Genomic DNA, 13544 nt, shown 5'->3' on the forward strand with positions numbered 1-13544 from the left:
GAGACTTGAGTTTTCTCCATCTTTAAAAAGATGAGGCTTCTTCCCTCACAAGGTCACGTGGGAAGTGAAATTACTTACATAAGCATCTGGTATTTACTAGTGTCCCCTTCCCAGTTATACTCTAACCTCCCCAACACAACCCACCACTATCACCACCTAAAAACAGAGTACTGAAGCCATAGAAAGAAAGTTCTATAAAAGGGAGCCACATTAAGTTCAAGTCTTGAAGATGGACAAGATTTGGAAAGGCAAAACAAAAAGAAAAAGGTATAAACAAATTAACACAGGTACACAGAGTCTGGAAGAAAAAATGGCTTGGTTCAGAGCCCATTGGAGGATTGGGAAAACATAACTTGGTCTAGCAACTTGCAAATATAAGTTGCAAATATGAGTTTTCATCCTGACTCTGCCATTTATTAATAAATTGTAAGATTCTGGGCAAGACAGAGCTTCTCTAACACTGAAGGAGTCATTCATTCAACAGATATTTCTTGAGTGCCTATTATGTGCAAGGCCTTTTTCCAGGCACTGGGGGAATAGAGTTTGTAATCATGGTAAAGAGTTTAGATTTTACTCTAGTCTATTGAGAAGGTATGTAAAGTTTTAAACACTAGAGGGATATGACTTCATTATACTTTAAAAATCACTCTGGCTGCTGTGTGAGAAGAACTATAGGCAACCAGAGGGGAAATAAGACTAATTATTGCAATTATCCAGATGAAAATTGATGGTGGTTTACACATGAGTGTTAGTGGTGAAGGGCATTTCAAGTGGTTGGATACAAAATACAAAACACTTTTTGTAAATAAATATACTTTTATATATAAAGTACTTTACAAGAAACAAACTACGATACAAATATCAGAGGTAGACAGTGCTATTACTACTTCGGGGAAGGATCAGGCACAGTTTAAACAATATAATAGTATTAGTAAAACTATCAATCATAAAAAAGTTCAAAACTTCTTAAAGGCTAAACAACCCACTCCAAAGTAACAAAGGGACTTGGTTATAATAACTATTATAAATAATGGTGATTTTTATAGGCAGTACACAGGCACAAGAGTGACAAAATCATAAAACTTTAAGCATTAAACTAGAAGAATTCAGACTTAATAGATGAGAGTAGATATTTCCAGCAGACGTATTTAATGAATCTCTTTCAGGTCCAAAGCAGAATGCTGAAGACCAGCTAGAGCCTAATTAATAATATTAAGAGAGCTAAGGAAAAAAATCCATAATACCTATGTACAAGAAAATAAAAGTAGTAAAAGTAAGGAAAATTATAGGCCAATCTCATTTATGAATACAGATGCAAAAATCCTAGATTACCAAACCAAATCATATGACATTTATTTATCATAAATAAGTCTTTATATTTCTGTGTGAATATGTACGTATATGCATGAATGCTGGCATATAAATTTTCATGTATCATGACCAGAAGGACTTTAAATGAAAGGACAGTTCAATATCTGAAAATCTATTCATGCAATTCACCACACAAACAGACTAAAGGAGAAAAACTATGTGATCAAACAATGCAGAAAAGATCTTGATAAAATCCCTTACTTTTTCATGACAAAATATCTTAGAAAATCAGAAAGAAAATAGAATTTCCTTAATCTGATAAAGGGTACCTATCAAAATCTACAGCAAATATCATACTTCAAGATTTATGAAGCATTCCCCTTATAGTCAGGAAAAAGACAAGGCTTCCCCACTCTCACCATTAAAAATTACACAGGATGTTTTACACAATGAATTTTTAAAAATAAGCGGTCACCAAAAACAAGGAAAGTCTGAGAAAATATTACAGCCAAGAGAAGCCGAAGGAGATATTACAACTGAATGTAACCCAGTGTCCGTTATGGGGTAATGGAACTGAAAAAACGCATGAAATAAAAACTAAGGAAATTTGAAAAAAACTAAGGATTTTTATTTAATAAAACAAAAATAAATAGAAATATAAAATATTAACTTTTAGTTAATAATAATATATCAATATTGGCTCATTAATTGTAATAAATGTACCATATTAATGTAAAATGCTAATAATAAGGAAAACTAGAGGGAGGGGGCGGGTAAGATGTGATATGGAAGCCCTCTCTACAAACTGCTTAATATTTAAGTCTGTTAATAAAAACATATGTAAAAATTTCACTTAAAAAATAAGACATAAGGATTGAAAAGAGATAAAAACTTATTATTCAAAGATGCAAAAACTAAGAAACCCAAAGGAATCTCTAAACTAGTAGAATTAATAAGAGTTGGTGAATAAGATCAATACTAAAAAAAAAAAAATCGAGCAGCATTGCCTTATATAGATAGCAATGACCTATTAGAAAGTGTAATTTTTAAATATACCATTCACAATGATTAGGAATAAACCTAACAAAAGAAGTGTAAAAAGTGAATGGAGAGAATAGGTTTTCCTCCTAGAAGACTTCTCATCTTTTGATGCTTAACTATATTTATTAGGTTCCTGCTTATTGTCTGTCGCCTCCTATTTGATCCAAGAGGACATTGGTCTTTGTTTTAACTTCTGATGTATACCAAGCACCTACGACAGGGCCTGGTACACAGTGTTCAATAAGTTATCTGGTGAATAAATGACTAAATGAATGTCACCAATAAATGGACAAATGCAAATTTAAATGATAAAGCTCTAAACTCATTAGATTAGCACAAATTTTAAATCTGGCAATAACAAGTATCAGTAAGGATACAGAGCAGCAGAAAAAGTGGAATATAAATTGGTATAATTATTTTAGAGAACAACTTAGCAACATCCAGTAACGTTACACAGAGCACATTCCACAACAAAGCAATTCTATTTCCAGGTATATAGCCAGAGAATCTCCCATACATAAGCAGAGAGAAACAGGGTCAGAGATGTTCACTGAAGCATGCATTTATAATAGTGAAAACCTAATTTTCCATGAGTAGGAAAAGTAATAAATAGTGATACATTTCCACTCTGTCAAGTGGTAGATCCCTAGGCCAGTCTTGACCCAAGAGGCTGCTGTGGATGGGAACTGTTGCACACCGTAAGAAAAAAAAAGATAAGATTCTACATTGTGTTTTTAAAATGGTTTTGCAGCAAGTATGACCAAATTTTGATAATCATTGAATCTTGGAGATAAGTGTACAGGTTTCATTTTACTAGTCCTTCAACTTTTATATTTGTTTAAAATTTTTTCATGATAAAAATAGAAAAAAGAAAGGAAGACGCTCCCACTAACCAAAGATGAAACGAGTTTAGTATCAAAAAGAATAAAGATTGCAATGGATTGAAACACAAATATATCAAAATCCATAAATTGATAATAATATCCCACTAAAAAAAAGAAAACAACTCACTGGTCACCTTGAGAAGCTGCTTATGCAACACTCATTATTTTGAAAATTGCTAAAGAGAATGTTTTTCTTGCACGGACTTTATTTCAAGTGAACCAAACAGCTGATGAGGCAGACAAATCATAGATAATAAATGCTGAAGAGATGATATAATTAGAAAATCATCATTGTGCAACCCTAATAAAATAATGATTATTATTTGCTGCTAAAACCATTAGGTAAAAGGCTTGTGGGATCACTTTAAAATGGATGAAATAGGCTGACACCAAGTTGAATCCACTGTGTAATTTTAACATCACTAAAAGAGAGGCAAGATATAATCTGCCTACAAAAAAACAAAAAAAGATAATGTTGTGAAATCCTAATCCCCAGTACCTATGAATGTGAGCTTATCTGGAAATAGAGTCTCTGCAGATGTAATCAAGTTAATCCAATGACTGGTGCCCCCACAAAAATCAATGGAAATTTGAACACAGACACAAAAAGAGATGACAACGTACTGTGAGGACAGGCAGACACAACCCAGGAAGGCATGTGATAGTGGAGACAGAGACTGAAATAATGTGTCTATAAGCCAAGGAACAGCAAAGACTGCTAGGAAGCACCAGAAAGTAGAAGAAAGGCATGGGACAGCTTCTTCCTCAAAACCTCCAGAAGGAACTGATCCCACCAACATCTGATGTCAGAATTTTAGCCACCAGAACTGTGAGAAAATAAATTTCTGTTGCTGTAAGCCAACAGTATGTGGTACCTTGTTTTGGCAGCCCTGGGAAACTAACACACACATCAAATCACTGCATTTTGGCTTCCTGTACTAACCTATGGATATTGACCATTAATTGACAAATCCAATGGCTCCACTTCATTACTCATCTTCTTTGCTCTCGGTAATATTTCACACTGTCAAGAATTTCTGCCTCAAAACTTTTTTTTTCCTTTGTTCCATAAACCTTTTTCAGGTTCGCCTACTCTCTCTTTCAGGCAGCTCTTTCTCAGTCTCTTTTGTTTCTCAGGATTCTACCTTTGATGTTTCCCAAGGTTTTGTCCCTGTTCTTCAATACTCTTTCTACATACTTTACCTGAGTGAGCTCTTCTATTCCTATGACTCCAATTGCTACAAATATCTTGATAAATCCAAACTCTATACCCGACCTCATCATACCCTGAGCTTCAGATTCTCACATTAGGTTGCTTACCAGATATTTCCTAACAGGTTGCTTACCAGACAAATTTTCTAATAGCCCAACATGCCCTAAAGTAAAAAAAACTTATCTTTTCCCTCCACCACCACCAACAAAAACACTCCCCATTCTTGCTGGCCCAGGTTGAGCTGATTGTGTTCTATTCTGTGCACAAAACTCATCTCTGGAAATAAGTTAGGACAGCAGGACTAAGCAATGCAATAGTCTAAACATTCCTAAAAAGAGCACATAATAAGGATACATATCCAAAAATCTGGGAACAAGCAGGAAAAAAAGGCTTCTGCTCATCTGTGTAACAAGAGGACAGATTCCCTAGTATAAGCTTGCTCCCCAACAGTCTAGAGCCAGACTAGGGCCAATTCAGCCACTTCTGGGGGACAATGGGAAGAAAAGAAAAAGCAGACAGATCTTTCTAATAATAGGCAATCTTCTAGCTACCTTTTTTCGCTAATGCAGTTTAAATTCTTTCATTCTTCAACATGTTCCTGAGTCACTCCCTTAAAGCGTCCTATAAAGACACTCTTTACATTGTAAAAAACAGTTCCTACCTCATTGTCAGTTCCCAAGGCATTGATTTGCTCCAATTTGTAGGTCCAATATCTGGCTTCCTCCTCTGGGATATCTATCACAAAAAAGAAGAAACCACATTACCAGGCTAATAATTTAATCATAGGTTGATAATACTTTATTCAATCATACAATCTAAGTTAGAAGGGTGGTGGTGATGGACTAATTTTACTGATGGCTTGGTTCTTGCCATGAACATTATCTTGAATCTTCACAAAAACCAAAATAATATATTATTATTCCCAATGAATGAGAAGACAATATTGTTAAGATGTCAATACCTCCTAAAATGATTGAAAGATTCAACACAGTCGCTATTAAAATCCCAACATTTTTTTACAGAAATATAAAACCCCATCCATATGGAATCTCAACAGACCCCAAATACCCAAAATATTCTTGAAAAGGAAGAACAAAGCTAGAGGACTCATACTTCCTTATTTCAAAACCTATTAAAAAGCTATAGTAGGACTTCCCTGGTGGCGCAGTGGTTAAGAATCTGCCTGCCAATGCAGGGGACACGGGTTCGAGCCCTGGCCCAGGAAGATCCCACATGCCACAGAGCAACTAAGCCCATGCACCACTGCTACTGAGCCTGAGCTCTAGAGCCCGCAAGCCACAACTACTGAGCCCATGTGTCACAACTACTGAAGCCCACGTGCCTAGAGCCCGTGCTCCGCAACAATAGAGGCCACAGAAATGAGAAGCCCGCACACTGCACCGAAGAAAAGCCACTGCTTGCCACAACTAGAGAAAGCCATGCACAGCAATGAAGAACCAAAGCAGCCAAAAATAAATAAATAAATATTTTTAAAAAGCTATAATAAATCAAAACGGTATGCTACTGACATAAAGACAGACATATAGACCAATAAAAGAGAATAAAGAGCCCAGAAATAAGCCCTTACATATATGATCAAATGATTTTTTTCAAGGGTACCAAGAACATTCAATGGGGAAAAGCATCCTTTCAAGAAATGGTGCTGGGACTTCCCTGGTGACGCAGTGGTTAAGAATCTGCCTGCCAATGCAGGCGACACTGGTTCAAGCCCTGGTCCGGGAAGATCCCACATGCCGCGGAGCAACTAAGCCCGTTGCCACAACTACTGAGCCTGCACTCTACAGCCTGTGAGCCACAACTACTGAGCCCATGTGCCACAACTACTGAAGCCCATGCGCCTAGAGCCCGTGCTCTGCAACAAGAAAAGCCACCGCAACAAGAAGCCCGTGCACCACAACAAGGAGTAGCCCCCACTCGCCACAACTAGAGAAGGCCCGTGCACAGCAACGAAGACCCAATGCAGCCAAAAATAAATAAATAAATAAATAAATAAATTTACTTTAAAAAAAAAGAGAAATGGTGCTGGCACTACTAAATATAAAATGGACAGAAAACGAGGACCTGCTGTACAGCACAGGGAACTATATATTTTGTGGTAACCTATGAGGGAAAAGAATCTGAAAAAAACCAGATGTCTATGTATTTTAACTGGATCACTTTGCTATACACCTGAAACTGACACAACATAGTGGATCAACTATACCTCAATTAAAAATTCAAAAATAAATAAAATCTTATTTAAAAAAAAAATAAATTTTTTTAAAAAAAGAAAGAAAACATAGGCAGAACACTCTGACGTAAATCACAGCAAGATCTTTTTTGATCCACCTCCTAGAATAATGAAAATAAAAACAAAAATAAACAAAAGGGAACTAATGAAACTTAAAAGCTCTCACAGCAAAGGAAACCATAAACAAAATGAAAAGACAACCCATAGAATGGGAGAAAATATTTGCAAACAAAGTGAACAAAAAGAGATCAATCTCCAAAATACACCAACAGCTCATGCAGCTCAATATCAAAAAACAAACAACCCAATCAAAAAATGGGCAGAAGATCTAAATAGACATTTCTCCAAAGAAGACATACAGATGGCCAAGAGGCACATGAAAAGATGCTCAACATCGCTAATTATTACAGAAATGCAAATCAAAACCACAGTGAGGTATCACTTCACACCAGTCAGAATGGCCATCATTAAGAAATCTACAAAAAATAAATGCTGGAGAGGGTGTGGAGAAAAGGGAACCCTCCTATACTGTTGGTGGGAAAGTAACTTGGTACAGCCACTATGGTGAACACTATAGAGGTTCCTTACAAAACTAAAAATAGAGCTACCATATGATCCAGCAATCCCACACCTGGACATATACCTGGAGAAAACCATAATTCAAAAAGATATATGCACCCCAATGTTCATTGCAGCACTATTGACAATAGCCAGGACATGGAAGCAACCTAAATGTCCATCGACAGATGAATGGATAAAGAAGATGTGGTACATATATACAATGGAATATTACTCAGCCATAAAAAAGAATGAAATAATGCCATTTGCAGCAAAATGGATGGACCTAGAGATTGTCATACTGAGTGAAGTAAGTCAGACAGAGAAAGACAAATATATGATATCACTTATATGTGGAATCTAAAAAACAAATGGTACAAATGAACCTATTTACAAAACAGAAATAGGGTCACAGATGTAGAAAACAAACTTATGGTTACTAATGGGGCGGGGAAGGATAAATTGCGACCTTGGGATTGACATATATATAAAATAGATAACTAATAAGGACCTACTATATAGCACAGGGAACGCTACTCAATAATCTGTAATGACCTATATGGGAAAAATCTAAAAAAGAGTCAATATATGTATATGTATAACTGATTCACTTTGCTGTACAGCAGAAACTAACCCAACATTGTAAATCAACTATACTCCAATAAAAATTAATTTAAGAAAAAGAAAGAAATGGTGCTAGGATAACTGAGTATCTACAATGCACAAAATGAAGGTGGACCCTTATTTAACATCATATAGAAAAATTAACAGAAAATGGATCAAAACCTAAATGCAAGACCCAAAACTGGAAAACTCTTAGAAAAAAAAATAGGGCCAAAACTGCACAACCCTGGATTTAGCAGTGATTTCTTTGACACCAAAGGCACAGGCAACAACAACAAAAAATAGACAAATTAGACTTCATTAAAATTAAAAACTTTTCTGCATCAAAAGACAGTATCAACAGAATGAAAAAGTAACCCACAGAATAGGAGAAAATATTTGCAAATCATATATCTGATAAGGGATTAATCCCCAGAATATATAAAGAACTCCTAAAACTCAACAATAACAAAAACCCAATTCAAAAATGGGCAAAGGACTGCTGGTGGGAATGTGAATTGGTTCAGCCACTATGGAGAACAGTATGGAGGTTCCTTAAAAAACTACAAATAGAACTACCATATGACCCAGCAATCCCACTACTGGGCATATACCCTAAGAAAACCAAAATTCAAAAGGAGTCATGTACCAAAATGTTCATTGCAGCTCTATTTACAATAGCCCAGAGATGGAAACAACCTAAGTGCCCATCATCGGATGAATGGATAAAGAAGATGTGGCACATACATACAATGGAATATTACTCAGCCATAAAAAGAAACGAAATTGAGCTATTTGTAGTGAGGTGGATAGACCTAGAGTCTGTCATACAGAGTGAAGTAAGTCAGAAAGAGAAAGACAAATACTGTATGCTAACACATATATATGGAATTTAAGAAAAAAAAATGTCATGAAGAACCTAGGGGTAAGGCAGGAATAAAGACGCAGACCTCCTAGAGAACGGACTTGAGGTTACGGGGAGGGGGAAGGGTGAGCTGTGACAGAGCGAGAGAGAGTCATGGACATATACACACTAACAAACGTAGTAAGGTAGATAGTTAGTGGGAAGCAGCCGCATGGCACAGGGATATTGGCTCGGTGCTTTGTGACAGCCTGGAGGGGTGGGATAGGGAGGGTGGGAGGGAGGGAGACGCAAGACGGAAGACATATGGGAACATATGTTTATGTATGACTGATTCACTTTGTTATAAAGCAGAAACTAACAAACCATTGTAAAGCAATTATACCCCAATAAAGATGTTAAAAAAAAAAAATGGGCAAAGGACTTGATAGATGTTTCTCCAAAGAAGATATAAAAATAGCCGAAAAGCACATAAAAAGATGCTCAATCATTAGGGAAATACAAGTCAAAACTACAATGAGATACCACTTCACACCCATTGGGATGGCTACTATCAAAAAAACAGGGGAAAAAAACCAAAAAAACAAAATAACAAGTGTTGGCGAGGATGTGGAGAAACTGGAACCCTCGTACACTGTTGGTGGGAATGTAAAATGGTACAGCTACTATGGGTAACAGTATGATGATTCTTCAAAAAATTAAAAATAGAATTACCATATGATCCAGAAATTCCACTTCTGGGTATGTACCCAAAAGAACTGAAAGCAGAATCTCAAAGAGATATTTGCATACCCATGTTCACAGCATTATTCATAATAGCTAAAATGTGGAAGCAACCTAAGTGCCCATCAATGAATGAACAGATAAGCAAAATGTGATATACACATACTAGGGAATATCATTCAGTCTTAAAAAGGGAGCAAATTTTGACATACGCTACAGCATAGATGAACCTTGAGGATATTATGCTAAGTGAAATAACCAGTTACAAAAAAACAAATACTGTATGATTCCAATTGTATGAGGTACTTAGAGTAGTCAAAATTGGAGATAGAAAGTAGAATGGTGGTTGCCAGGGGCTGGGGGCAGAGGGGAATGGGGAGTTACTGTTTAATGGGTATAGAGTTTCAGTTTTGCAAGATGAAAAGAACTATGGATATGAATAGTGGTGATGGTTCCACAGCGTTATGAATGTATTCATACCACTGAATTGTATCTTTTAAATGGTTGAGATAGTTAATTTTATGTTACATGTATTTTACCACAATAAAAAAAGAGTAAAGAAAAATGGTACACATACCCTCATTGTATATATTTAAGATGGACTATAACAACTTCCAAAAAAAATGCAACATCTTTTAAAAACATCAAATGTGGGCATCCCTGGTGGCACAATGGTTAAGAATCCACCTGCCAGTGCAGGGGACACGGGTTCGAGCCCTGGTCCGGGAAGATCCCACATGCCGCGGAACAACTAAGCCTGTGCGCCACAACTACTGAGCCTGCACTCTAGAGCCCATGGGCCACAACTACTGAAGCCCGTACGCCTAGAGCCTGTGCTTCACAACAAGCAAAGCCACCGCAATGAGAAACCCACACACCGCAAGGAAGAGTAGCTCCCGCTCGTTGCAAGTAGAGAAAGCCCTCGTGCAGCAATGAAGACCCAACGCAGCCAAAAAGAAAAATAAAATAAAAATTTAAAAATCATAGTTGATTTGGCTCCAGAGCCTGGGCTTTTAATTTAAACTGTAATATATTTAACCACTCCTCTTGTTGGGTACTTAGATTGTTCAAAGTTTGTACTATTATAAATAGTACTGCAATAAACATCCTTGTAGCTCTGTATTTTTCTCCTTAAAACTATTTTGAGGGGTGAGGTAAGTAATACATGCACAATGGTTTAAAAAGTTACTCAGGGAAAATTAGGTCTCCCTCACAAATCAGTTATCTTTCTTTCTTATAGGGTACCACAATTAATGCTTTCTTGTATATCGTTCCAGGGGCAGTCTTTGAATCTATAAGCATATATGTAGACCCCCAACCCCTATTAAAAACACAAATAGTAGCATATTCTAACACATTCACTGTCCCTTGCTGTTTTCTACTTAACAATGTATTTTGGTGAATTTGTTCTACATCAGAACTTATAGACTGCAGCAGAGCAGCTCTTCCTCCTCTCTCACTTATTTTCAACAAGTGCAAAGTAAACCATTTTATGGCTGAGGAGTGCTGTACAAATTAGGTAGTAAATTACTTGAAGGTTTTATTATAAGACTTTGAAATATTGCCACCAATTGCTGAACAGCGGTTTGAGGGGAAGGAGGTGAAATTTTGGATAGGAGGGACAAAGGAGAAAGGACTGTATTTGATTCCTTCATGTGGATTACTAAAAAGTGTACCTGTTTAAATGTCACCAAAGTTGACCTGATCCATATTTTGTCTCAGTGTTTCTCTTTTGTGCTGAATATATGGGTACGTTTGATTTTCTTTTTTAATTTTTTTTTATTATTTTTTTTTGCCAAATCAGAAAAAAAAAAAAAACCATTTAAAGTCTCTAGAAATGGTCCTAAGAGCACACAGCAAATGAAGAAATATATATTCAAGAAAATCTACTACAACTTTAAGAATAGCCAATTTCTGCTGTATTTGAACCAAGACCCATCCCCACCCACCCCCCTCCCAATTCAACAAGACAGAAACTCCATTCCAGACTAGTATAGCTGAGAACACAGCATTAAGAATACAAGCAACTAAGCCACAAGCAAGAACTCCAATTGCTTTTCTCTTCACCTGCAACTTGGCCTACAGACACACAAGAAAGTCTTCTTTTCTATTTTTCTGAAGTAATAGTTGCTCTGAGTTTAGTTATTTCTGAGCTTACTGGAAAATCATGCCATTTTTGCTCAAATCACCATAAGGTACAAGATATAAATAGACTGAAATCATAAGACAGCAGCAACAACACTAGTATACATGAATATCAGTAAACAGTCAAAATTAAAACTGAATAAAGTTAAATTAAACAAGATACCAACATTTAAAAATTGGGAAATTACAGGGGCTTCCCTGGTAGCACAGTGGTTGAGAGTCCGCCTGCCGATGCAGGGGACACGGGTTCGTGCCCCGGTCTGGGAGGATCCCACATGCCGCGGAGCGGCTGGGCCCGTAAGCCATGGCCGCTGAGCCTGCGCGTCTGGAGCCTGTCCTCCACAACGGGAGAGGCCACAACAGTGAGAGGCCCGCATACCGCAAAAAAAAAAAAAAAAAAAATTGGGAAATTACAAAATGTTGGCCAAGATATGCAGAAAAGAGACACCTGAGACATAGTTGGCAGAAATATAAACTGGTACAATCTTTTTTTTTTTTTTAACACAAGCAACTTGGCAGTACTAGGAAGAGTAACGATACACATACCTTGTGACCTATTCTTTATTTAATTAATTTTTATTGGAGTATAGTTGGTTTACAATGTTGCGTTAGTTTCTACTATACAGCAAAATGAATCAGCTATACATATACATATATCCCCTCTTTTTTGGATTTCCTTCCTTTTAGGTCCCCAGAGTAGACTTGCCTGTGCTTTACGCAGTATGTTCTCATTAGTTATCTCTTATACATAGTATCAGTAGTGTATATATGTCAATCCCAATCTCCCAATTCCTTCCACCTGCCCTGCTTTCCACCTTGGTATCCATACTGTTTGTTCTCTACGTCTGTGTCTCTATTTCTGCTTTGCAAATAAGATCATCTATACCATTTTTCTAGATTACACATATATGCATTAATATACGATATTTGTTTTTCTCTTTCTTTCTGACTTACTTCACTCCGTATGACACTCTCTAGGTCCATCCACATCTCTACAAATGACCCAATTTCGTTCCTTTTTATGGCTGAGTAATATTTCATTGTATACATGTACCACATCTTGTTTATCCATTCCTCTATTGATGGACATTTAGGTTGCTTCCATGTCCTGGCTATTGTAAGTAGTGCTGCAATGAACATTGGGGTGCATGTGTTGTTTGAATTATGGTTTTCTCTGGGTATATGACCAGTAGTGGGATTGGTGGGTCATAGGGTAGTTCTATTTTTAGTTTTTTAAGGAACCTCCATACTGTTCTCCATAGTGGCTGTACCAATCTTCTTTCCCATCAACAGTGTAGGAAGGTTCCCTTTTCTCCACACCCTTTCCATTATTTCTTGTTTGTAGATTTGACCTATTCCTTAAATTCTACTTTAAGCAATTTATCCTAGATTCATAAATGGGCATAGATAAAGCTGTTCATTACAGTGGTATATCAAACAAAACTGGAAACAACCTACATGTCTATCAATAAAGGATTGCAAAAAAAAAAAGGATTGGTTAGATAACTTATGACATAAAGCAGCTGTTGAGATCAGCAAGATAGATCTTAAAGTATAACATGAAATGATGTCCAAGATAATATGCTTTAGTTTATACAATACTATCACCATATATAGTACATAGAGTATGACCCAAATTTTGTCAAAATAAATTTTTAGAGAAGAAATTTCTTGTGCCTAAACCAAGACACAAGAAAGTTAACAGTGGCTTATTTCTGGGGAATGCAAAGGAGATCAAAAGAAGGAGGAAGAGAAACTTAACTTTTTATCCATGTACATTTCCATGCTATTTGAATTTTTATAAAGAACATGTATTTTTGTGTGATTTTTTTCTTTTTCCTTTTTTTTGGCTGTGTTGGGTCTTCATTGCTACGTCGGCTTTCTCTAGTTGTGTTGAGCCGGGGCTACTCTTCGTTGTGGTGCATGGGCTACTCATTGCAGTGGCTTCTCTTG

General features: G+C 36.6%; 1 protein-coding gene across 5 annotated transcripts in view; it reads right to left on the bottom strand.

Annotated features, from left to right (window-relative positions):
• The window catches only part of UNC13B (unc-13 homolog B), a 223120-nt gene that overhangs the window by 147634 nt on the left and 61942 nt on the right, over nt 1–13544 (bottom strand). For all 5 annotated transcript variants that reach the window (XM_060154897.1, XM_060154895.1, XM_060154900.1 and 2 more), the window contains one exon: nt 5111–5184. In XM_060154897.1, coding sequence (XP_060010880.1) covers nt 5111–5184 — 74 coding nt within the window. The remainder of the gene's footprint in view (nt 1–5110; nt 5185–13544) is intronic.

This window comes from Lagenorhynchus albirostris, chromosome 7 (assembly GCF_949774975.1).
Source record: "Lagenorhynchus albirostris chromosome 7, mLagAlb1.1, whole genome shotgun sequence".
In the NCBI taxonomy this organism is placed as follows: Eukaryota; Metazoa; Chordata; class Mammalia; order Artiodactyla; family Delphinidae; genus Lagenorhynchus; species Lagenorhynchus albirostris.